This window comes from Rhipicephalus microplus, chromosome X (assembly GCF_043290135.1).
Source record: "Rhipicephalus microplus isolate Deutch F79 chromosome X, USDA_Rmic, whole genome shotgun sequence".
Classification (NCBI taxonomy): Eukaryota; Metazoa; Arthropoda; class Arachnida; order Ixodida; family Ixodidae; genus Rhipicephalus; species Rhipicephalus microplus.
In genome coordinates this window covers 132,386,754-132,414,154 of record NC_134710.1, presented here as the reverse complement: position 1 = coordinate 132,414,154, position 27,401 = coordinate 132,386,754, and the positions used below count along the sequence as shown (strand labels likewise).

The window sequence follows — 27,401 nt, the reverse complement described above, 5'->3', positions numbered from 1 at the left end:
TGTAGCACGTGACAACTGGTGGAGGTGCTGGGTAACCCCCAGCCGATGTTCCAAACGCCTCCAGGTATCCCTGTACCTGCAGTGACAACACCTGTCCACCGCTCAAGCCGAAGACTCCGAGGACTACCTCCTGAGCGTGGACCTCTTCCTGAGATGACGTCTGTCACACCCCCGAACGCTATGGAAGGCGCTGCAGCCTCCAATGCACAGGAAGGCGGTGCGACCACGCATCATACGCTGTGGAAGCCACGTGTGCCGAAGGTGTTCCACGGTTCCGTCTTGGAGGATGTCGAAGACTGGCTGGCCCAGTTCGAACGGGTTTCGGATTACAATGGTTGGACCGACTTCGACAAAATGAGGAACGTGTATTTCAGCTTGGAGGACGGCGCTCGTACTTGGTACGAAAACCGTGAGCCTTTTCCCTCGTGGAGCGTCTTTCGTCGATACCTGCTGGCAAGTTGGGCCAATCCCGATCGCCGCGAACGAGCCGAGCGAGAGATTCAGTGGCGCCTCCAAATGCCGAATGAAAGCGTCGTGATGTACGTCGAGGACATGACGAGCCTCTTTCGTCGAGCTGACCCCGACATGGCCGAAGAAAAGAAGGTCCGTCATTTAATGAGAGGAGTGAAGGAGCAGCTTTTCGCTGGCCTCGTTCGCTGTCCCCCAAAGACCGTGGCGGAATTTTCGACCGAAGCCACAACCATGGAGCAAGTGCTGCAGCAGCGCTCTACTGTGTACGACCGGCAAGTGAGTGCCGCTTCGTCAATAGGTCAGATCGGAGGTGCGGCAGGCAACATCAACATCGAGTCTCTTTGCGATCTCATTCGAGCGGTGGTGCGCGACGAACTACAAAAGATTCAGTGCCAGTCCCAACCTACTGCAGGGTCTATTTGCAGCCTTGTCAGAAACGAAGTACGACAGGCTCTCCAAGTTCCGCCTTCCAGCTATGTCCCACCTGTCCCGGCGGAGCCACATCGTGCATCATACGCAGAAGCTGTAAGCCGATATATTCCTGCTTCACCGCGCTTCGTTAATTCTATGCATCAGGATGCACTTCCTTCACTGCAGCCAATTCAGCACTTAGAAAATCGGCAGCCACTTCCCAGAAAATCCGACGTATGGCGCACACCAGACAGACGGCCACTGTGTTACCACTGCGGTGAAGCTGGACATGTGTACCGGGAATGTCCCTACCGTCGCCTCGGACTACAGGGTTTTGCCGTCGACGCACCACGGCCGAGATTTGGCGAAAGACCGAGAGCTATTCAAGATTACCTCTCACAGCAGCGCATGCCACTGCGGCGGCAGTCACGGTCCCCATCCCCAAGGTGATCTTCTCCGAATTTTCGGAGCCTCCCAGGAGCGGCGCCGGTGCGCTCGCCAAGCCCTAGGCGGGAAAACTAACGACAGCGACCTTCGGGAGCGAGGCCGCTGACACTCGACGCAAGCAAGGCCTCCCACCAACGCAAGCACGGACACGGAGCGATTCCCCGACGACAGCGACGAAAGCCAGAAGCAGATTTTCTCTGGATATACATGTGGTAGTCGACGGTCACCACGACGTTAGTGCGTTATTGGACACAGGTGCGGACTACTCGATCATAAGCGGGAAACTAGCAGCGCACATAAAGAAAGTTGTAACGCCTTGGTACGAAGCACAAATTCGTACTGCCGGCGGGCACGTAGTCACCCCAATCGGCATGTGCACTATCAGAGTGAGCATTCGGGGACGTACGTTTCTCGCCAGCTGCCTCGTACTTCGTGACTGTTGCCGAGACCTAATCCTCGGAGTTGACTTTTTGCGGGAGCACGGCGCTATTATCGATCTTCGAGAGCGCACCGTGACGTTTTCGACAGCTGGATCCTCCGACATACCTGACGACATCCGTGACAGCACGCTTCGCATTTCTGCCGACAGCATCACGTTGCCTCCGCGTTCAAGCGTCCTAGTTGATGTGGTGTCTGACAAGTTACGAGATGGTGAGGTTGTCGCCGAAGGCAACTTGACGCTTTTGTTCGCGCTAGGTATCTGCGCTGCACGCAGCCTCGTCACGCTTTATGACGGACATTCTGCCCTACTTGTGACTAATTTTAGTAACGAGTACCGGCACCTGTTTCGTGACACCGCCATCGCTTTCGCCTACCCTATCGCAGACGTTTCTGAATGCTTCGCATCTACATTAGCCAACGACGGGCTTCGACCGACACCAAGCGACGTGACTTCACTACTTGGAAAAGTCGATGTCAACTCGACCCTCTCGGAACAACAACAGACCGAGCTACGTGAACTGCTATATCAATTTAAAGAGTGCTTCGCCTCCACCACGAAGGTTCGTCAGACACCGATCGCCAAACATCGAATAATTACGTATACCGACGCCTCGCCCATAAAACAACACCCTTACCGCGTTTCGGCAAAGGAACGTGACGTTATAAATACTCAAGTCAAAGAGATGTTGCAAGATGACATTATCCAACTTTCGAAAAGTGCCTGGTCATCTCCGGTCGTGCTCGTGAAGAAAAAAGATGGATCACTGCGCTTCTGCGTGGACTACAGGAAACTTAACAGCGTGACAAAAAAAGACGTCTATCCGCTGCCTCGCATCGACGATTCCCTCGACAGACTGCGGCGAGCCAAGTATTTTTCATCGATAGACTTGAAAAGTGGCTACTGGCAGATCGAAGTTGATGAACGAGATCGTGAAAAAACCGCCTTCGTTACACCGAATGGCCTATATGAATTCAAAGTGCTTCCCTTCGGCCTCTGTTCTGCACCTGCGACATTCCAGAGAATGATGGACACTGTTCTTACCGGTCTAAAGTGGCACACGTGCTTAGTTTACCTCGATGATGTTGTCGTGTTTTCTTCCACCTTTGAGGAGCACCTGAACCGTCTGTAGAATGTGCTGGAAGCGCTCCGCTCTGCTAACCTGACACTGAAGCCAGAAAAATGCCATTTCGGTTACAAGGAACTTAAGTTTCTCGGCCATGTTGTCAGTGCGGATGGTATTCGACCAGACCCTGACAAAAGTACTGCCGTGGCCTCGTTTCCTGTTCCACGTGATAAGAAGGCAGTGCGTCGCTTTCTGGGGCTCTGCGCGTACTACCGCCGCTTTATAGCCAATTTTTCTAGGATTGCTGAACCACTCACTCGACTCACTCGTGAAGATGTTCCATTCGTCTGGGAGGAAGAACAGGACGCAGCTTACTCTAAACTACAGGAGGAACTATAGATGAAATAGATGATCAGAGTTTCTTCCGGCTACCGTAAAAAAAGTTATAAACTTCGAGAATAGTACACTATAGGAAACAAAACAATAAAATATTTATTTAATCCTAACAGTTTCGGCTGGTGGACCAGCCTTCTTCGGAGGATTTCACTTACATCCTCCGAAGAAGGCTGGTCCACCAGCCGAAACTGTTAGGAATAAATAAATATTTTATTGTTTTGTTTCCTATACTGTACTATTCTCGAAGTTTATAACTATATATATATAATAACTTTGAATTCGACCAAAAACATTACCTAAGTAAACGAAACTGCCATGGGAACCAAAATGACCCCAAATTACGCAAATACTTTCATGGCCTCTTTGGAGATTCCTTTTCTCGAAAATTCCCCATTCAAACCGATATTCTACCGACGCTTCCTCGACGCTTCGTGTGGGCTGATGGTGAACATAATCATTTTAAATTTATTTCCGATTTCAACTTCCTGCATCCTTCGGTAACATTCACGTACACGTATTCGCAGAAAAGTGTTCACTTCCTGGATGTCACTGTATCACTCAGTGGCACCACCATATCTACTTCCCTGTCTAAAAAACCAGCTGACCGCCAACAGTATCTGCATTTCCACAGCAGTCACCCCCATCACTGCAAAACAGGTGTTCCTTACTCTCAAGCCCACAGATACAGAAGAACTTGCTCTGAAACCACGCAATTAGACACCCACGCACAGGAATTGAGAGCAGCATTCTTGCGTCAAAAGTACCACAAAAAAAAGAATGGCAATGCAATTGGGCGCGCTCGCTCTTTGGACCGAGAATCAACAGTGGGCGAAAAATGCTGAAATACAGATATAACTTCAGGGGCAAATTTAATCCTCACATACTCCGCCGCCGCCCCTCGGGTGAATTCTATACTAAGCCGCCACTTCAACATACTTAAACCGAGTAGTCGCCTCTCTGCCGTTTTTCAGACTCCAACCAAGGTGGTTTACCGAAGAAATAAAAACATGAGAGACTTACTGGTCAGGGCGAAACCATTCAAATCCAACCACTATCAGAGGGCTGTAGACCGTAGGGGAAACCTCGCTGCAGGGTGTGCACACACATGGTGACCACAGATACGGCCGAAGCCTTCCGTTCAGACTTTGTGTACAAAATTAAAGACGACATTAACTGTGACTCAGCCAATGTGGTACACAAAATTCGCTGCGAGGTCTGCAAACAGAAATATATTGGACACACGGAAACCGCGTTCCCTTTGCGTTTCAGCAACCACAGGGCACGCGTAAAGGACCTCCCCAATTTGCCATTCTCCAAACATATCAACCTCCCTGGCCACTCTTTCGAATCTGTAAGTGTCACACTCTTACAATCCGGCTTCGAGAACACACGGGAGCGCGAACAGCGGGAGTCATACTTCATAAAGAAATTCAGATCACTTACCCACGGAATCAACGAGAGCCCTAGGCGACTGACGTGCCTCCGCGAAGTTTCGTGAAACACACCAAGTGAACTACTCAAATAATTTATTTATACATACGTGAAGTCGCACACATAGGATGATCAATATAGCGCGTGAAAATAAACGAATTTGATGCTAGGTGCACCAACCGGCGTGTGTTAGTATTATTAGGCTATTTTCATTTCTAAATACTTTTTTTATTATTTTACTTTTTAAATATTTTTGTTTACGTTTTTGTTTGTTCCTCCTAAAAGAATAACCATTCATTTATTTTCAGTATGGTTGTACACTTTTCTGCAAGAAAGGCCAGATGGGAGGAGAGGGCACATTAGCTTTCCATCGTGGCCAATATTTTCCTAAGGCTGGAGCGGGTCGTATGCTTCTTGTGTGTGTGTGGCCCGATGCCGCGGGCCAGCCGCCGAACCACGTGAACTTTAACTCGATCCACGTGTTTCACTTTTCCCCTTTTCCTTGGTCGCCTCCGCTGGCGGCGCGTCTTATCTATCCCCTGTAAAAATGCAAGGATTACCCGCCCGCTTCCGGCGGCTCTCCGTCGCTCCTTTCTACTTCCTCTCCTTCTTCTTGTTTGTTGCTGCCTTGTTCGCCCGTTTGTCTCGTTTCTTTCTCTTTTTTTCGTTTTGGGGGTCTTCAAACTGTGAGGGTGGCCCTCTGCTACGGGAACTTGCATAATTTCGCTTAGATCCTCCGAAGAAGGCTGGTCCACTAGCCGAAACTGTTAGGATTAAATAAATATTTCATTGTTTTGTTTCCTATACTGCACTATTCTCGAAGTTTATAACTTTTATTAACTGGGACTGCTGGGCTGGGCCGAATGTAAACATTTCCATATAGTAACCATATTCTAGTATTTGTCTCTTTATGCTCTAGTAATCATGTCGTATACGAAGCCCGATACCAACTAAAGTCAAACTGTCCACCTGAGCAGGCTTCCACAAAATCGAAAATAGTTTCTGTCCCTGGTTTTTTTTACATAACATTTTGTTCTCAACACGACCTGTTTTTGCATTGTGGTGTGTGAGCATGTGATTTGTGTTTTGGGTCTGTAAGCTGTGGGCGTTAGCGTCAGCGAGCCAGCGGGCAACTCGTGCATGCTTGCTTGCTCGGTGTTAGTGAATCCCACTGTGGCCAATAAGCCAGCAGTAAACGTAAAGTGTAAAATAAGGAAAAGACTAGGCAAGAAAATGACATTTTCACATTTTTACGTGTTTTTGGCCATACCTAAAGATAACTTAACCAATTGGGGCAGCTACTATAGTGGTTCGAACATTGAGGAAACAGTGGGGCTGGTGGCCTCCTCTCAGCTTCACTTCCCTTACCGCACACCTGGCCATACTGTGCTATACAAGGCTACGCTACGCTTCACCCTCTCCAATCCTCCTTATTCTCACTTTCCTTTCTCATTTGCTTGTTTTTCTATACAGGGTGACCTTCTTTGTTTCACTTTTTCTATTTCTTCCCCCTTCACTCTCTGTTTTTTCTCTCTTTTAGATGCGAAGCAGCTTATGGCGGAGTTCAATCCGGTGTACGGCGTGACCACCCTTATTGCGCATGCGCCTACTCTCCCCCTGCGCTCGCGTAAACGCGAGGAGAGTTGGCACATTCGCAGTGGTGGAGCGGATCGTCGCCGAGGGCCCTCTCTTCGCGTGAGCGCGAGGAGGTGGGGTGGAGGAGGTAGCATAAGAGCAGCCTCCACTTCGTTCCTCCTCTCCTGTTTATCTCTCCGCCACAGCTGTGCGCTCACTGCGTTGCAGCCTCCTAGCAGCGCTGGGTGTTAACACTGGGGCTCTTCAATTTTCCACTTCTGGTTACTCACGGGCTGCCAGAGCCAGCCAAAGCGCGCTCGTTCTTTTCGGCCTGCTCAGTCCCTTTCGCTGCGCACTTCCGGTTGGCGTTCGTTTTTCTAGGATTGGGCGGTTTTGGCGACCCGCGGGAATCCCGAGGGTCGCCAGCCGCTTACAGGACAATCTGGAGGGTTTTGCACTCGCTCGCTGGATTCCGCGCCGATCGGTTGTGCCCTCGCAATCTCCGACGTCAACGTAGCTCTGGCCGACTGGGCTGGCCCTACTTCATCTCCTGATGTCGACCTTCGACGACAGCGCAGCTCTGGCCGACCGGACTTGCCCTACGCCATCTCCTGACGCCGACAAGAGCTCTCGCAAGTGGTGCCCCGTCCTCGGACTTCTGTGACCGTGTTTCCATCTTTCCTATCTCTCCCATTCCTTCGATATGTCGTCGCTCTCTGGCTTACCTCATCTCTCTTTCTCTCTCTCTCTACACCTTTATTCCTATCCTTTTAATCCCTCCTCACCCCCATCCCTTGTGAGCTACTGTTGTGGTGACGCTCCCTTAAGCAGACAGTTACGGGGCTCACTTTTCTCTTCCTTTCTCTCTTAGTGTGGAGAGTTTTGGGCAGGTTTCAGGCTAGCAGACGCCGAAAAGGTACGATAAGCGCTCGGCGCCATCTTTGTGAAGACTCGACGGATTGCAATGTGGGCGCTTGAGCACTGCGCCTTCGCTTGTTATCACGCGTGACGTTATTTTCTAAAGCCTGTTCCACCTTGCGAGATGAGGTGATTACGAGTGGCAGCGAGTGTTTGAAGCTACTCTTTATCGCTTTTGTTATGTTTCCCGTGAAGCTTCCCGTCAGTTTCCTGCGAACAACGCAGCGAACTGTTGCCTGCTGACTTCGTCGTACACATGCCTCAAAAGTTATGTACTACACGTTCGTACGCACGCATGGAGACAACTTTGGAGTTATTATTTTTTTTTTTTTCGTAGTTGTCGCTTGTGAAGCCGTGCCTGTTTTCCGTGCACTTAGCGAAGACGATTGTGGTCGAACTAACTCACGCCGTCGTATCTTTGCGTGTGTGAACCTTTTAGAACTTGACTACATCATCAATCTTCGATGGTGATAGAAGGCCCTAGATCGCGACTGTTGTCTTCATGTGTTTGATGCTCGCTGGTCGCGAACGGCGCGCGGGCGCACTTCGATCCTTGGGCCAGCATATGTGGTATGATAATATACGCTACGACGCGAGAAAACAAAAAAACAACCGTGATGGTTTCAGAAATGTATACAACCTTTCGTTGCCTATTTTATTGTCGGCTATATCTTATTTTCGCCTCTTCGTAATAATGCCACATAGTATGTACGCTTATGACCAAGTAGGTTGAATCGAAGCCTATACACATATGAGTGCCACTTAGGACTAGAAAATAGGTTCATGAAAGTGCCAAAACTGGTCCAAAACGTGTCATAAAAATTTTATTTTAGATGCGACGCGCACTCATGGTACCGATACTGTGAGGAACCGGTTTATTCAGCCAGGCTCGAGCTAAATCACGCTGGTGATGATATTTTCAGATGAAGAAGATCTACAGATGATGATGATATCAAAGAGAATAAAGAGTAATTCGCTTGTCCCGCTCACACTAATTCCCCCGCGCGGTGAAAGCGGCCGCCTGGTCGCTTGACAGTATTATGAAATGCGTCGCGCATAAGGCTTTAAACGAGATACGTGCACTATCTCTGTTCCTCGGCAACAATGATCAGGACTAGCGCTAAGAGGAGAAACTCGATAATTGACAGGAGATGTCTGTTCGACCACCGTGTACGGCCCAATGAAGTTACTGATGAATTTGTCGCATAGACCGGGGACGCGTAGTGGGGTCCATAGAAGAACTTCGTCACCAGGGGAAAAACTCACAACATGGCGAGAGGAGTCGTAGCGAGATTTTCGAGTGTCTTGAGAGAGGCCGGTGTTAACACGGGCCTGGTGACGGCAGTGTGCGAGACGAGATAGGAATTCTTCAGAGAAAGGAGCCGTCGAGGGTGCAGGGGCCGAAAGGAAAGATACATCCAGAGCGAAACTCGGCGAGCGACCATGGACGAGAAAAAATGGAGAAAACCCGGTAGTGCGTTGAGCAGCCGTATTATAGGCGAATGTCACGAAGGGTAGAATTGCATCCCAGTTCGTGTGGTTGGGGTGAGTGTACATGGCGATCATGTCTGATAGGGTCCGATGAAACCGTTCAGTCAATATGTTGGTCTGTGGGTGGTAGCTAGAAGTGGTCTTGTGAACAGTGTTCGAGGCACGCAAAACTTGCTGGACAATGGAAGATAGGAAGACTTTGCCACGATCACTGAAGAGAATGCGTGGAGCTCCATGACGCAAAAAGATGTGGCGAAGAAAGAAATCGGTGATCGCAGTGGCAGTCCCAGATGGTATAGAAGTTGTTTCTGCGTAGCGGGTAAGGTGGTCGACGGCCGTGACAATCCAGCGATTCCCATTGGATGATATAGGAAGAGGGCCATACAAGTCGATTCCAACGACTTCAAAAGGCGATTCCAACGACTTCAAAAGGCGAGGCGGGACAAGGAAGAGGTTGCATTAAGCCAGCCGGAGCAGTTGTCGGTCGATTTCGCCGTTGGCAATGGACACAGGAGGCGACGTACTTAGCGACGGCTGAAGAGAGGCCAGGCCAAAAACAACGACTTCGTATTTTGTCGTAAGTCTTGTGATAGCCTAGATGAGCGGCGGTTGGATCATCATGAAAGGCTTCCAGAACTTCACGTTGCAGAGAACGTGGGATGACGGGTACCCACTTGTTGCCATCGATGTGGTAAATGTAGCGACATAAAGCATCACCGACAAGCTTAAATTGTTTAAGTTGTCGACGGAGTCTGGCGTTTGGAGGAATAGTAGAGCCGGTCAAGCGGTCAACAATGGTACAGCAGTATGGGTCGACACGTTGTTGTGAAACAAGGACGGATAGGGTGGCAGGTGATGAACTTAGCGCTGCGATTTGAGAGGTGCTGTCATTTTGGAGTATCGATGGTGAGTGGCTTCCGCTGGGCAAAGGACAGCGCGATAGAGCATCAGCATCTTGATGCTTCTTCCCAGATCTGTAGGCGACATCGAAATCATACTCCTGCAAGCGAAGCGCCCAGCGACCGAGGCGACCCGATAAGTTTTTCAGCGATGAAAGCCAGAATAGGGCGTTATGGTCGGTCACGACGGTAAAATGATGGCCGTGAAGATATGGTCGGAATTTTTGCACTGCCCAAACAACAGCAAGGCACTCCTGCTCGGTGATAGTGTAGTTCTTTTCTGCAGCGGTAAGAGCATGACTTGCGTAAGCAACGACGCGTTCGCGTGAGTTTTTGTCACGCTGCAAGAGTACCGCACCAAGACCATGACTACTTGCGTCGGTGTGAAGGATCGTGGGTGCGGTGGAATCGAAGTGGCACAGTACCGGATCCGACGTGAGGGCTTGATTCAATGCCGTGAAAGCGCTTTCGCAATCTTCGGACCAAATGAATGGGTCGTTCTTTGCGAGGAGTTGATGGAGCGGAGACGCATGTTCCGCGAAACCGCGTATGAAGCGCCGGAAGTAAGAAGATAACCCAAGAGAGCTGCGCAGGTCCTTTTGACGTAGTGGACGAGGAAAATCGAGGACAGCGGCAAGCTTCTCGAGGTCGGCCCGAATTCCTTCTTTGCTGACAAGGTGGCTGAGAACCTTGATTGTCTTGCTACCAAAGGTACATTTCTTGGTGTTAAGCTGTAGACCGGCTTTTGCAAGGCATATAAGGACTTCGTCAAGACGTTGTAGATGCTGCGAGAACGTGGATGAAAACACTACTATGTCATCAAGATAGCACAGACATGTTTTCCATTTCAAACCACGCAATACGCCGTCTATCATGCGTTCGAAGGTGGCGGGCACATTACAGAGTCCAAAAGGCATCACATTGAACTCGTACAACCCATCTGGCGTTGAAAAGGCGGTCTTCTCTTTATCAGACTCCGACATTAGTATCTGCCAGTAGCCTGACCTAAGGTCGAGGCTAGAAAAATACTCTGCGCCCTGTAATGAATCCAGCGCATCATCGATCCGAGGGAGGGGATAAACATCCTTGCGCGTTATTTTGTTTAGCGCACGGTAATTGACGCGGAAACGCACTGTCCCATCTTTCTTTTGAACGAGAACAACTGGGGATGACCAGGGACTCGAGGAAGGACGTATGATGTTGCGTTGTAGCATGTCTGAGACGTTTTCCTCGATCATCTTGCGTTCTGCCTGAGACACGCGATATGGACGCCGTTGTACAATACGAGAGCCGTCAGTCTGGATGGTGTGAGTAGCGGTGGTAGTCATGCTGAGGGCGGGCGAGTTCACGTCAAATAGAGAACGGTGTTTATTTAACAGGGCGAGCAAATCTTCAGTTCGATCAGGTGTTAAGTCGTTGCTTATTGTTGCAGACACTGGTGTGGCAGAGGCATTGAATGGCAGTGATTGTGACTTCGGAACATCGTTGTGGTTGTTGTTCGGAAGAGTAACAATCGCAACAGGCTCACTGTCGACCGTACAAGATACCGTTGAGTCACAGGGGAGCAGTACACACTCGGGCGTTTGATTTATGGCGGTTAGGTACGTAGACCCATCGAAGAAGCGAATAAGCCCTGGTGTGATCAAAATGCCCCTACGTAGGGTATGACCGTAAGGGAGAATTAGTACGTCGCCATCCACAATGTCGGTGCAATCAACACTTAGAATTTCTTCGATGTATGGCCGAAGTACATAATCTGACTTGGTGACAAAGCGAGTGCGTCCATCGTGTTCAATCGGAGAAGAGTCAGTGGCATTTAGATGCAGGAGGCGCTGATGACATGATGTGAAAGCGGACGCAGAAGACAAGAAATCCCACCCAAGAATGAGAGCGTGGGTGCACTCACGAAATACCGCGAAAACAATGTGATGATGAATGCCTTTTATGCAGACACGAACGGTACACTGTGCAATTGGACGAATGAGAGCGTTGGTCGCCGCACGTAGAGGTGGGCCGTCATAAGGTGTGGTGACTTTTCGAAGGCGGGAACAAAAATCAGCACGAATAATCGAAACGGCAGCGCCAGTGTCTACAAGAGCCTCAACACGTACACCTTCTACAAACACTACTATCAAATTCGATGGCCGGTCTGGAGGAATTGTTAGCTGTCCAAGGGATGCAGTTTTCCCTCCTAAAACTGCATTGGGGAGTTTTCCGCGTGGGCGTTCGTGGAATGGGAGGCGGGTCGTAGAGGCGACACTGAACGGCGACCTGGCGAAGGCGACCTGCGGTGAGACGTACGGGAATTTCCAGGCATGTCCGTATGGTAAGTAGGTGACGGTGAACGGTAATAGGATGATCGGGAGGGTGGTCGTAGGCAGTTCATGGTCGGACGGAAACTTCGATGTTCTTCGGGAGCGTAGCCACGTTGCTCGTCTTGTTGGCGCTTTCGACAAAACCGAGCGATATGTCCTCGATAGCCGCAGTAGTAACAGATTGGTTGAGGTGGGCGCTGAGGTGCGTAGTAAGGTGGTGCACGCGCTGGCGGTGATAACGAAGCCACAGGCGTATGGTCTGCTGTTGTAGGCACAGAAACGGTGGGTGCGGCAGAGAGCGCGGCAACTTCGGCGTACGTGCGCGTCTGGCGCACGCAGGGACTGTTGGAACACGTCGCACGCGATGCGGAGGCGATCTCTTGTTTAATCAGGTCTCGCAAGCTATCTTTTTCAGAAGGGAAAGGAACTTCCGCAGCACAGGAAGAGCAGCGCCCGTGCAGCTCTTCACGAACGATGTCGCGGATAAGCGCATGCAAGTCGAGGGGTGCAGGCGAACGAACGTCGGTGGCATCGTAGCAAAGGCGAAGAGACTGAAGCTCGTCATGTCACTGACAGATGGTTATCACGTCCTGGGTGGTGGCAGGATTTTGCGTGGCGAGGGCGTTAAAAGCGACGGTGTTAATGCCTTTAATAATGTGGCGTATTTGGTCGTTCTGAGACATGCCGGTGTTAACGCGCTTGCACAGTGCAAGGACATCCTCAATATAAGAGGTGTAAGATTCACCCGGCAGCTGCGTGCGTTCTGCGAGTTTCTTCTTTGCTGCCTCAGTGCGAACTGCAGGGGCACCAAATATCTGACTAATTTGCTGCTCGAAAGTGTCCCAGTCGGGAAGATCCGGGTGGTGGTTCCAGAACCAAGTTTTCGCAACATCGGACAAGTAAAGTGGGACACTGCGCAACTTCTGTGGATTGTCCCACCTGTTCAAATCGCTGACGAGGTCGTAGTTCTTGATCCAGTCTTCGACATCATCGCCTCGGAGACCGGAAAACACAGGTGGATCACGCAGGCGAGTGTTGTTGGGCGGAGCGGGTGGCGGTGGCTGCAGTAGGATGGTGACGTTGGATGGGCCAGGGTTTTCGTGGGCCGCCATGGCAGGGGGTTGTATGCGACGACCCGAGCGGAGCTCCAGCGAGAACGGGCGAGAGGACTTGAGGGAACGAAAAGCACAGTCCACCACTTGTGAGGAACCGGTTTATTCAGCCAGGCTCGAGCTAAATCACGCTGGTGATGATATTTTCAGATGAAGAAGATGTACAGGTGATGATGATATCAAAGAGAATAAAGAGTCATTCGCTTGTCGCGCTCACAATACCTACGAATGTCTAAACTTTAGACAAAAACGTTAGTTGATCAACGCGTGTTCGCGACGTCTACTCCGCGATAGGTGAGAAGGTATATATCCTCGAGCTTTTTTGGCGACACGATCACTTTCGCGCGAAGTCGCGTCGTGTTGTGCAATGACTGTTACATGTACCAAGAAGACGTGAGCATGTTAAGCCGTCAATGACGCTGCAGCTCATCTTGCATTGTTCTCGAAATGCCGTGCACCAGCTGGCTGTTTTGTTCGTTGACAGAGCCAGCGGCGAGTGATCTTGTGAGCATATGAAGTCGTACCCCGAGAGTGTACGCTCGACAATATCAATTAAGCTTTTCGGCGAGCTGCTTGGCTACGTATTTCCAAATGGACAATGCAAAAAAAAAACGAACGCGCACGTGGCGCATTGTTTCGTTTGCTGCCACGACGGTAGAGTTTGTTTACGTTTACGCTGGCTGTCCCAGCGTTCGAGTTTGTGATCTTCGGGCAGTTTCAGGTCGTCTTGAGTTTCTCACACACGTGACCACGACGCTGTTTCCTGTCCAGACCGCAGCTATCTGACTGACCCTCTGGCTAGCTCTGATTGCCAGAGAGCTGTCAGAGGCCTGAAAATAGAAGAGCGGCACTGCGGCACACACATGGTAATACGCACGAATGGGAGGATGGGGGGTAATATCAGCGGTGCACAAAATATACATAACTCCACACACAAATGAAACATACAAACGGAAACAACGAATGGCAACACAAGTGAACACCAGCGCTGCTTCGCATCTACTTTTAGTGGGAGATTGTATAATTTTTTACTCAGTTTCTTTTTATTTCTGTCTTTCTCTCTATTTTCTTATATCTTTTTTTTTGTCTCTACCTTTCTCTTTCTTTCTGTACTCGTTCTATCCCATCCAAGCCTGGTAAAACGGTCCAGCGGGTGGGCGCAAGGCGGGTGAGTTGTCACAAGCACTATGCACAGCTCAACAAGGTGTTTTCGCGTTGCATCGTGCATTTCCTTCCAGGCTAAACAGCTCCACCGTTGAAAGAATAATAGTAAAAATGAAATGATTAGTGATACCAAAATACTTTGTATTACACTCTAAAATCGTGGCAGATCATGGCAGATGGTAGAACGCGGCAGTGAAGCTTCGAAACGCGCGTCATCTGGTGCAGACGACCCGACTGGTTGATCCGTTGAAGATGATTGACCGTACATGGTTGCACTTCTGCCTTCAATAAGCGTGCCTTCCCGGCTCTCCTATGTTGTAGTCATAACTGTTGATGTCGGTCGCAGTGGCTCTGACCAGCTCTACACGAACTGATTTCGGCGTTTCTGTTGTTCTGTTCTGTTATATCGTCTCATCTTCTTTCATGGTGACGCAATACTGAACTGCCATGAAAGACGTAGCATTTTCGCTTGATGCTCGGTGACCACCTGACCGATGCTGAATCGCTGGCAAATACACGAACAATTGGCAATGACAATGAAACGTTGCGAAAGACATTTGCAGTCTGCTTGTTACTTCCAGTTACCGCATTGTGAAACCTCTAGACATGGAGTGGGGGACCAAGAGTCCGGAAGGTGTGTACACCGGCATGTTGAGCGATGTCTATTTAAAAGTGAGTCATTGAAGAATTTTTTACCGGGAGTTCATGCTCCTGTACTAAATGTGTAAATGGGCTCTCTTTCAGAGGGCGAACCTTGGAGTTGGTCCATTCAATTTGGAAGAATACCTTGTCGTAGACGATCTTCTCGTATCGGACGTGTACGACTTTGCCGAAATAGCAATCACGAGTGGAGAGCAAGATGTCGCGACGGGAAACTTCCGCATTCTAAGCGCATTCGATTTAACGGTGAGTGAACTTCAATGTCGTGCAAATGAATGGAAAACGCTCCTTAGTGGTCCCCTGTCAACCTTAAACTTGAAACCTGTACAACACGATTCTTGAAAGCACTTCAAAGGGCTTTCAAAACTTTCATATAAACAGTGTGTTGTTGTTTATTGCGAGGTAATGTACTATTGGCGTCAAATGAAACGCGAACAGCAGTAAGCGTTCGCAACGGTATAGTGCACACCGTTCAGTAAAGCTGTAGTCACACGACGAACCTAATTGCAATTTGAGTCCGTGGATTGCGTACTACATTATACTCACGTCAGCCGTTACCGCGTTCCCGCTTCGGTTCACGCTGAGAGATTCGTGAAGCGACGGAGGCTCAAATGATATAGTTGGGAACCTCGGGTAGCGATGCCGAAAACCTCCCTTATAGCGCGAATTCTCGCCTGTCGCGTGAGTGCTGACTGCGAAGAGATACAAATCACCTCACATGTAACGGGCCGCTGATCCAGGTGTTCGTGCCTGTCAGTGGTGATGACTGGATGCTTACCGCTGTTCGAGTTTCGTTTGACGTCGATAGTACTTGCTCAACGAGGCTATATCTATACGCATGACGATGATATTAACAAATTTCAAGGGCCCACATGGATCTCTTACAGACGTGGATATGCCTTTTGATATCGGTGACTGCACTGAGCTTCATCATACCTGCACTGAGGCACATTTCTACCAAGGCTGAAGGTGACGCTCGAAAGCTAGCAAGCAAGGCTGCTTCCTACTTCTGGGCTCTGTCGAGCAGTCTCTTGGGACAAGGTGCGTCTTTACTTTCACGAAGAATGTACTGTTCACCATGCTTCCGTTATCAACGAAAGGCAAAGATTTCTTACGTGCACGCACACTCGTACGAAGCCCTTCCCTCATTAAAAAAAAGTTCCGCTGATTGGAATCGCTGTCATGCGAAGCATGTGGAGAGAAGGTTACTTTGTTGTAATTTTTTGTCGATCAAATGCTGCGGTGCTAAATACATGTACAAATGCCATACGCACAGAAATGTATGCTGGAAAGCCGCATATGTTTTATATAATCAGTTGTTACTCTTGTGCAACGATGCGAAGAGCAACATGGGCATTGAACAATTTCAGAAGCGGTAAGCTGAAATGTAGTGCTTGTGCTTGCAAGAATAGTAGCCCTGGATATATAGTGCTACGTAGACAAACTTCAGTGGAAGGCGCTTACCCACAATTGATGCTAACCAGACGTGATGCCTGTATCATTGGAGTGCATATGTGTACACTATAAAATTAGGTCGACAGGACTTCAACCACAATGAACGTTTCACCAACGCTATGCCTGCCATGTGGTCTTTGTCCAAAGCAGTTCCGAGAGCTGGCGAACAAAAAAAAAAAACGCTCAAAGTGTGCGCAGTACGCAAAAAAAAAAATGCTTCGAATATAAAGAAACACTTTTACAGCTACCATTTTTCTGCTGTATCTTCCGCATATACAGACGAGATGCAAAAACTATAAGACAGCTTTTCTGAACAATGGCGGTGCCTCCCGTCCTTTCTTCAGAATTATGAGTGGACAGGACAATTTATTGGCGAGGACGGGAGGCACCGTATTTGTGCATGAATTTTTTGTTTGTGTGCTGCCCTGCAGTTTTCACAACTCGTGTATACCATCGTCACAATGTGATGCTTCACGCATCTGTGCTTTACAAATTTACTTAAAAAAATGTCCTCGGCGCAACAGTCACACGCCTTTAAATCAATCATTCCATTCATGAAACCAATAATTTAAAGGCTGTTCGTTTATTTCGACAAGAATTGTTCATAGTAATGCATTTTTCGGGTGCTGCAGTTAGTCTTGTGGGAGTCGACCATACGAGGTTCTTTTTAATGCGCTGAAATTCAATTAGCCGCTATAACTATTACTACAACGTAATATTTTGCCACCCGTGTATTTTCTATATACTTTTAGTTTTTGGTCGAATATATCCGCGTGCACAAAGCGGTTACCTCGAATCTGTCTGAACGTTATATTGTTCTTACTGCCAAGTCGAACCAGGACTAAAAAGTTATTAATTAACTAGAACAAGAACCAAAACTTCAAAATTAGATTTTCACACTTCACACTGCGAAATAAATTCTTCCATTACTGCAAGGTCACATCTGCATGCAGATGGCTTCCAATCGATGGCCTCCAGGCCAAACAACTGACAGATTGGTGCCCGAAACTAATTTAACGGTATTCTTAATGCGCCCCTATGAGAAGGATGAGGATTACATGTGTTTTTTTATTTGCGCGAGGTCCAGGTCTGGGTCAAAGAACGCAAAACACCTCATGACGGATCGCGACTGTAACAATGCTGGACAAAAGGATAGGCTACATAGGGAAATTAAAAAAGAAAACGTTGTAGATAGCATAAGACCAGCATGATATTTTAAAGACCACGCTGATGATTCGTGCATGCAATGTAATTCGCCAATGTTCCTGGAATGTGAACGTGGGCCGTTGCGTATCTGAAGCATTACAGGAAGATAATCGGTGAAATGATTTTAAGCCCGATGAACTGAAACACATTTGAGAGAGCGAGGGGTAGATATAGAGAGGGACTCATTAGCAAATGAAATACTTAAGCTTTAAAGAATTTCCTCAAATGGGAACATTACATTGAACACTACAGTATTTAGTGCGCCGAGGTTCCGAACAGTTGCGTCAGGACGTCACAGCTTTAACAAAGGACGACTTGCAGGTACAGCTGCTTTTCGCGGGCGCCGTAGCCCGCGTTACGTGTCTGGCGCATGGCTTTTGGCCAGCCTGGTGATCAGTACGTTCTTCACCAGTCTCATCGTGGCCACCCTGACGGTGCACATGTCCTTCGCTCGGATCGATTCGCCCGAGGACCTCAGCGAGAATCCACACCTGACGCCGATTGTGCCCGCCGGAACGCAGATCGCCAGCGTCCTGCAGGTTACGATCGGTTCCTTTGTTCCTCTATATGATGCACGGGTTCAAACAGTCACACTATTTCAATACGCTCTAATCTCCTTCCATCTAAAAAAAGAAAAAAATGCCAGGCCTCACGTAAGGCACAGCGCAGTCACAGCGAAAGCTAGAAGGGCGGCTTTTCAGAGCCTTTTCTAAACACTCATTGGGTAACTACTGCAAGCACACTTTCTTGACAACCACTACGGCATTATTAATAAAAAAAATTGGTAGAAGGCCGGCATTCGGTATGCCATTTTTCGTCCTTCTTCTGAGAAGTGTGGTATCTGCTAAACACTTGCCACTAACTTTGTGCCAATGTTTCATGCAGTGGCTGACGACGATGAGGAATTATGCCTGAAGTGAGTATGCGCCACAGTTAATAGGTGAACAAGAACTAGCTTTTGTAATGGTTTGGAACATTGGACAACCCACTCGTTATGCCATTCCCACTGTGCGACGACAGGCTGTTCTTTCTGTGTTTTAAAACGCTTCATAAGTCGTATCAACGCGATTGCTTTCCCGACATCTAGCCTGCCTAAGGCAAGTTTGCGAACAACTCCCAAGCACCGGCGTAGCGCAGTGGTAGAATACTTAGCTGGCACCCAGCGGACCCTAATTTCGTGCGTTGTGGTTACAGACACCGGCGGTGGCGGCGGCGGACAACTATGGTGGCGCGTGACCCGAGTTGTGATCTCATAACAACTTTCGCTCTGAAATCGGGAAGCTTCGCCTTTAAGAGTTGAATGCGATAGCAATATCCTGTTCCTAGTGCGTACTTCAAACACTTAGTGCAGGAACGCTTTTCGAACTTGCTGACCCTCTACGTGACCTTAAGAAAATAGGCTCAGTAAAGGTGTGTCTTTGATAGCGGGTGACCAGCTTTAAACCATGAAGTTGTTATTATTATAATCACATGTTCTGACGCCCGACGGCAATGTTCGCTTTTACCGCGCATTAATACTGCAATATTTAATGTTGTATTGTGAAGCATGTATACAGGACGGGCGTGTTTGCAGAGCATGAAAGTTACTTTCACTGCATTTCAAAGCAATGTATAGGTATTTTCATTGTATTCACAAGCAGACGCTTGGCTCTCGATTTTTTGGTCACACACAAGATGATAATTTTTCGCTCCAAACTATAATGACTCCGACGTCCGAATTTCTGCGAAACGAGCTCTTTGACGCTATGACGTTAATAGCCTGGCCAAAGAAGTGACGAATATGTAACAGCTGATACAACATGTATGTTGGGATGTGCGCACACACAAAGTATTGCGTTCGTCGCGCAGTTGTCTTCCGCAGAGTAAATAGAAAATACCTTACCAGAATACTTTAATGCTTTTTTTTTTGGTCACGAAACTCCTCCGTCACGCTATGGGGAAAGCTTGCTATGTCGCCGTAGTGGCCGCGAGGCGGCGCCAGGATCGTGCAGAGGGCATTGAGGAGAGATTCGCTGCGTAGGGCGAGCTGGTGACCCGAAGATTCTGGCGGCATCGGTGTTCAGTTTTCCACGTTTTTCTAAATTTGTGCGACTGACGGCTGTTAGAACTGTTTGTTGTACGTGAAATGTACGAGAAGGTTCAATACTGCGACAGGCAGCTGGTTGATTTACCTTCGATTTTGAAAACGTTAGAGTGTGCGAGAAAGATTTCGATGCCACCGACGTTATTCGTACTGACGACTTCGTAGTGAATTAAAAAAAAAATGTGCCTCTGTAACGCGAGAAGGCAAGTTGCTGGGCAGAACTTTTTCTTTCACAGCTTGCAAATTTTTTTTAGGTTCTTGCCAGTTAATCAGGTGATTTGCATTTTTTAATAATATTTTTAAAAAATTTAAATTGACTTAATGTCAACAAAATATGTCCTTTTTTATTTATATCAGCTTTCTCTGTTTGTGTTTTGTTCAATAGCTTGCTGCCTTGATTTACTGACATTGCAAATAGCTCTTCTACGCTAGAAAGAAGTGTCGTTCATAGCTATCTGATTTCTGGGGTTAGTTTCCAGTATGCCTTTTTTTTCTCCTTTAATCGCAGGATTCTTGCTTTGTTTGCTGTAAATTAGTGACTCGACAGTATGTTCTCAAACATATGCATTGAAATAACCTATAATAAAAAAAGTATGGACTCCATGGATGTTGGCGTTTCCTCGACTTTGCACGTTTTTGAGTATTTTGCCCATGTCCAAGTTTTCACGCTCTGAATAAATCGAAAGCTCAACAGAGCTCTGACAAGTGCTTGCTTTCTCTAGATTAGAAAAACATGACTTCGCTGATTGAACCAAATCTGTCCTATGAGCAGTGTTCGTCAGTAAATTACTTGCATCACCATGGTGCAAACGTAGTTCATCTAAGCAGTGAAAGTAACGTACGTTGTGATTTGTGACGGTGCCACTATACCCGAGTGCCCTTGCTAGCTACACAATGTAAAGTGCGACGCAATGAAAGGGACAATTGGGTGAGTTGGTGCACTTCCATCTTAAATAATAATTTCGTGATGAAAATAGGGACGTAGTAAAACAGCGCTGTAGTTTGTCTTTTCTGCCTCGCCGTGGTGGTCTAGAGGCTAAGGTGTTCGGCTGCTGACCCGCAGGTCACGGGATCGAATCCCGGCTGCGGCGGCTGCATTTCCGATGGGGGCGGAATTGTTGTAGGCCCGTGTGCTCAGATTTGGGTGCACGTGAAAGAACCTCAGGTGATCGAAATCTTCGGAGCCCTCCATTATACGGCGTCTTTCATAATAATATAGTGGCCTTCGGACGTTAAACCCCACATATCAATCAAATAGTTTGTCTTTTCCTTCCCGTCCCTGTTTTCGTCACCCTATATTCGTTTAGGATTAAAGTGCGATGCACTTTCGCTCGCGTAATAATGTCCTCGTAACATGTAGTTTTGGAAGTATACACGTCGGAAGTGATCAGAACGGGGCTGCAAGAATAAGAGCTACGCTATAGACCCTAGCGATCAGCGTCTGTTGCTCGATCAGTACTCGAAGACGGTGAATAAGAATCTATTCCGTTCTCAAGAACTGATGCTGTAATCAAAATCCGAAAAATTGCTAATGAAAAAGTAAAATTCCTGTGGAACACTGAATGCTTACGGTACACGCGACTGCATATGCTGGACCCGTCTCGCCGACTTAAGGCCTCCGTCCAGACTATCTCGACTTGAGACAACTGTGCTTTGCCGACTGGGACTTGGTGCTGCTTTCACCCAAGTTTTCGCCTTCCGAATCGGCATGGAAGACAGTGCTGCCTGCGATCATTGCGGCAGCGACAAAACGATAGAGCACGTTTTCTGTCACGGCCCTCGTTACAGCGTGCAAAGGCGGCAGCTAGCTGCTGCGTTAGCTCGCTTTGACGACAGACGCTTGTCAGAACAGTCAGTGCTTGAAAGGCGACATAATCTGTCTTCTCACAAAAAATCAGTGAATTCCTTTTTGAACTTTTTGCGTGATAGTGGCTGACTGAATAGGCAATAGCACCCAGGCTCTCTGTTTCTTTTTAGCGCGTCTTTTTGGCTCTTCGCTTCCTTTCTCATCTTTCTTCCCTTTTCCCTTAGTACAGGGTAGCAAACTGGGTGCCCCGATTTCTGGTTAACCTCCCTGCATTTTCCTCATTTCATTCTCTCCCTGTGTGTTGACGCTGCATGCGTATGAACGTTATAAAATAATTTGTTGTCGGACTAGTCGGGACAACATTTCTTAAAGTTAATTCGAGCGCGCGAACACACGACACAATCACTCACACACGCACACACCCAGGCATCAAACACGCACAGGGCTCACTTCCAACTTATTTATTCATAGCTCGAAGGCTTCAATATATACATGACACATGTGCGCACTAGCACCATAGAAGGCCAACAGCATACATTATAAATACATACAGTTAATAAAAAAAATCAGAAGACTGTCCCAACGTGTGTGCGATAGCAAAAAGCGTGGCTGCGAGAAGCATGAGAGGGTCTTTGTTAAGTGTTGCGCGGGCCCCGCGTACTGTATACCCTTATTCTGCAGAAAAGTGAACGTTGGTCAAACCGAACGATGTATTGATGACCGGTTAAGGGAACACGCCCAAAAATCAACGAAACGAGATGACAAGAATGCGCACCTGGTTGCGCTTGTCATCTCGTGTGCTTGTGATGCACGATCCTCCGAGACAAAGATTCTAGGCAGAAGCGCTAGTAAAACTGCGCGTGAGGTGTAAGATGCGTGAAAAAAAAATAAATATCACTGTGTAAGTGCCCCTTCGCTATCATTGTTACCAAGCGAATTCCAATTTATCGCTTTGAGACTCTGACATTGATTAACTGTATGTATTGATAATGTATGCTGTTGGCCTTCTATAGTGTTAGTGCGCACATGTGTCACGTATATATTGAAGCCTTCGAGCTATGAATAAATCAGTTGGAAGTGAGCGCTGTGTGTGTTTGATGCCTGGGTGTGTGCGTGTGTGAGTGATTGTGTCATGTGTTCGCGCTCGAATTAACTTTTAGGCATGAACGTTACCTTGCGAAAGCTTCGCCATTCTCGCTTTCAAGTGTTGCAAAAACTACGTGTGTTGGGAGCCAATGAAGGGAGCTTAGCTCTTATGAACTCTAAGCACATAAATGTCGAGCTTTTATTTTTGTAATGCACTCATGTTCCGCAACGTAGGTGGTCCGATTGTAAGAAGTGCTGTCGGCATGCATGGACTGAACTCTCGCTGTGAGACTTCGTTTTGCGAGTTGGTGGGTTTACAAGGCTTTTCCAGTCTCAGAAGTCTAAGCTAATATCGTGTCCCTGGATAAATACTATCATGCTTCACTACAAGGCGTAGGAAACCACACTTGAACAACATATGCAGCGAATGTTGCTGCGTCCAACTCGACTGGATCTATCGCAACCTTCATTTCTTCGAAAAAACAAATGAAAAAAATGCGTTTTTCACACGTGTACGCAAAATCCACATTGTATGTTAGGCGAAGTATGAGGGAAAGTTCAATTATTGTGGTTTCGTGAAATATAAGCCATTGCCTCGAACCGCCACAACGTTCAGCCGAGAGTATAGCACGTTCATGGATGCCCCCGCGTTGACTGCTGCGATCCTATAGCGGCGGCGCCTGTCCCTGTATATGAAACTACGGGCGAAGTTTCGCGACCAGAAAAGCATTGAAGGACTCTGACTTTACGGACGACTTGCTGAAACTGGTTCCAAAGAATCCATAACTCTCAGTTCTTTTCGGGTTGAGTGAATGTTCTGCTACAGAGCGGTCGTAAGACGTGGTCGAAAATTCCAGATGCCTCCAGTATGGCGTCTCTCATAATTATATCGTGGTTTTTGAACGTGAAACCGTTATTATTATTATTATTATTATTATTATTATTATTACTATTATTATTATTATTATTATTATTATTATTGTTGTTGTTGTTGTTGTTGTTGTTGTTGTTGTTGTTGTTGAAGAGATTCCCCATATTCTTGAAGACATCCTCTACAGCAGCAGAGCTTGTTGCTATATTACGAGCTTTAAAATTCATTGTTGAAAGTCAGCAAAGGCAACACTGGGTAATATATTCTGACTCCAAAGGATCGCTACAAATGATTGAGGATTGTTATTTTCATATAGATGATAGCATAATATATGAAATTTTCAAAACAATTACCATCGGTTATCTGGACAGCCACGAGATAAGTTTTCAGTGGCCTCCAAGTCACGTAGGAGTGATAGTAAACAAAAATACTGACCAATTCGCCCCTGCAACACACAAAAAAATTCACTTCACATCAGTGCCCGTTTATTTCTCAGAAAGCAAGACGGTTATGTGCCACAAATTATACAGAGTCTTGGTTCGAAAAAAATCAAAATCTTGACTCTTATATTCAATAGATCCGTATCTTCAATTTTCACCCCAAAAGTTCACTAGACCGTATGACACACTACTGCGTCGTCTACGATTAAGTGTTGCATACACACCTCAAATCTTATGCCGTATAAAAAGGAGAACGTCCCCACACTGCGACCAGTGCAGTGATAATTTCTATGCCTCAAAGGAGCATATATTCTTATAGAATGCCCGCAATATGATAAACAACGCACCAAACTGAGTGATCGCTTGAACCGACTCGACAGACTACCATTTGCGATTGTAAAAGCACTTGGACCGTGGCCAGATTCTGATAATCAAATGCATGCAGTGAGTGCCATCTGTGATTTTTTAAAAGACACACATTTATTTAGCTGTCTTTAGTTCATATTATACCTTGCCACTATTTGTACAGCAATGTGATCATGATATATGAACTGGACTGTGCCTATACATATATACTGTGCTTATTCATACGTTATATAAGCCCTGTAGTGTATATAGTATGTACATAATGCCTCCGATTAGTTTTTTTTCTTTTATTCTTAATTTTTCGTGTGTTTGTGTTCATCTTGTACAGAACTGTCATGATGCTGGGATAGCCGGCTCTAACGTAGCCTATATTTTTCAACTTTCCCAAATTTAGAAATATAATAATATTATTATTATTATTATTATTATTATTATTATTATTATTAGTAGTAGTAGTAGTAGTAGTAGTAGTAGTAGTAGTAGTAGTTGTAGCAGTAGTAGTAGTAGTAGTAGTAGTAGTAGCAGTAGTAGTAGTAGTAGTAGTAGTAGTAGTAGTAGCACTACCATTATTGTCACAGTGGTCGTTCATACCGGCTAAAATACGAATACAGTGTTATATATCAGCGAGATGCGCCTTCACATATGGAAAAAGAGCGTTTCATCGATCTTATATCGGGATAAAATTTTGCCTGTAATGAAACAGCGGGCCCAGCGCGTGTTGTTGATTTGATTGATATGTGGGGTTTACCATGCGTCCCAAAACCACCATATGATTATGAGAGACGCTGTAGTGTAGGGCTCCGGAAGTTTCGACCACCTGGGGATCTTTAACGTGCACCCAAATCTGAGAACACGGGCCTACAACATTTCCGACTACATCGGAAATGAAGCCGCCGCAGCCGGGATTTGAACCCGCGACCTGCGGGTCAGCAGCCGAGCACCTTAGCCAGTAGACCACCGCGGCGGGACCCAGCGTGTGTTGTGTTGTATACATTATACACCGTGCGCGAGAACCATTTACTGCACCAAAACGTATGAAGAAGCATGTATGTACAGCCGATGTTTTTAACTATCGACGTCACACGACTATACATGCTGATTTGAGCGTGTGTGGCTGGCATTTTCCCCAATAAAGTGGAATATTTAATTAAGGCTACAGCTTGACTATACTATGCTGATTACCATGATATGCGACACTTTGTTGGAATATGGGCTTCAGACATGTATATGCGAGTATGCGCATGTCTAAGTATATATACAGTATAACGAGTTCCTAATAAGCCCCAACTCCAAATGGAAGCAAACGGGGAATACATCTTTTTTTACTGACAGCCACACACCCTCACAGAGTGGCATATTCGTGTTATAAAATACCAACGACATTGAAACGATACAATGTGTATGTTTGCTACAGCACATTAAGCGTAATGTTGATTTTTGCTATATGGTAGGTTAAGTATCCTCTTTATGCGCAGTACGCGAAGGATGGAGTCTACCGTCAAATACAAGACATGGTGGAACGCCATCAAGGCGTCCGACCTGTCGACTCGGTGTTCAACCCGAAAGACATCGAGCAAATTCTGCAGAACAAAGCAGTCTTGTTGGTCTCCAAACATGCGGCCCAGTACGAGCTGAAAAATCACTGCTCGATTCGGCGGGGCCGCTTCTACATAAGCAAGGACAACCTCTTTGTCTGGAAGAGCGTTTGGGCCGCCAACAGCGACTTCCCCCTGGACTTATTCAGGGAGATCAACAAAAGGTAACTGCACGCACGACACACTGGGAGGTGCGTGTGCTTGTGCGTGTCACGGGCAAGCTTCCCGCTGCACCCGCATCGCCACGCTCGACTCGTGTACGCTTATCGAGAGCACGTCCCGGAGTGTGTCTCTGCGGCTCAGCGGTCGCTGGTTGAGCACCTCTGTTGTGCATGCACTACAGAGGTGCGGCGTTGTGCTTTCTCTGTCCTCGTTCTATTTGCGCTACGAAAACATTTCGACATTGAATCACCAACTAGCCCAAATTATAATTTTATCTTCATCATGAGTCGCTTTGGAAAAAGCGGCTTATCGAAGCCGAATCGCGTATATATAGGAGGAGAGACTATAGCGTAGTGACTACGTTGTGATAACTGTGCTTCTGCTGTAACATATTTATAAAACATTCTACTCAAATCAGTTTCGACAAGTGGCCACTAGCTTTCACACTACCCACGCCCCTTTGCCTGCTCGCGCAACATGGCCGCTGTGTGCACAGTGTCCATCGTCGTCTCTCCACAGGGTCCAGTGGTGGACAGAAGCTGGCGTGCCGGCACTGCCGTCGTACGTGCTCGATCCACCCGGCGGCTCCTGCTTCGCCGGAAGCCAGGCCTCGAGTGTTTACCAGTTCGACAACCTGCACTTTGAAGATCTCACTGGACTGTTCTTCGCTCACCTTGCCGTTTCGGCGGTCGCGATGGCTGTCTGCGCGTTCGAGCTCTTTCTGGGCCGAAGGCCTTGCAGTCGCTCAGAGTGACGGCTGCAATGAAAATTCCTTCCGACGCCACGCAATTTTTCTGCAGAGGGGAGAAATAGAAATAAAAAACGCCAGGCCTGCGTGCAGGGGGAACACAGTCACTGGAAAAGCTAGAAGAGCGGCCTTTCAGAGCCTTTTCTAAACACTCATAGCGTCACAGCAGCAAGCACACTTGCTGAATACCACTACGGCATTATAATAATCATAATTTATTGGTAGTAGGCTGGCATTAGCTATGCTATTTTTCATCAGTTTTCAGAGAAGCATTGCAACCGCTAAACACCTGCAAGGAATTTTGTGCCAATCATTCATGCAGTGGCTCACAACGACGAGGAATTATTCTTGAAGTGGGTATGCGCCACAGTTAATATGTGAACAAGGACAGGCTTTTGTAATGGGTTGGAGCATTGGACGACCCTCTCGTTACGCCATTCGCTTTGTGAGGCCTCGTTGTTTCTTTGCTGCTCTAAAATGCTTCATTACTCATATCAACGCAATTTTTTTCCCGACATCAAGCCTGCCTAAGGCAAGTTTGCCAACTCCCAAGCACCATCGAGGCTCAGTGGTAGACTACTGGGCTGTCAGGCAGCGGACCTCTGTTGGAGCCTAACTGTGTCTTTGGTGCAAGTTTCTTTTTTTTTCTGATTTCGCGATAGTGGTTATGGACACCGGCGGCGGTGCGCGTGATCCGAGTTTTGATCTCATTACAGATTTCGCAGTAAAAAGTGTGAAACGTTCTTCAAAGTAGAAGCTACGGTCAAACAGTGTTTGTTAGTGAACG

At 47.3% G+C, this 27,401-nt stretch overlaps 1 protein-coding gene across 1 annotated transcript in view; it reads left to right on the top strand.

Moving 5' to 3' along the window:
• LOC142775106 (glutamate receptor ionotropic, delta-2-like) overlaps nt 1-27,053 on the top strand; it is a 79,353-nt gene extending 52,300 nt beyond the window's left edge. Inside the window, exons 3-8 of the mRNA XM_075876445.1 lie at nt 14,717-14,807; nt 14,880-15,041; nt 15,683-15,836; nt 17,778-17,995; nt 25,585-25,868; nt 26,386-27,053. Coding sequence (XP_075732560.1) covers nt 14,717-14,807; nt 14,880-15,041; nt 15,683-15,836; nt 17,778-17,995; nt 25,585-25,868; nt 26,386-26,620 — 1,144 coding nt within the window. The 3' untranslated portion in view covers nt 26,621-27,053. The remainder of the gene's footprint in view (nt 1-14,716; nt 14,808-14,879; nt 15,042-15,682; nt 15,837-17,777; nt 17,996-25,584; nt 25,869-26,385) is intronic.
• Nucleotides 27,054-27,401: the final 348 nt, after the last annotated feature.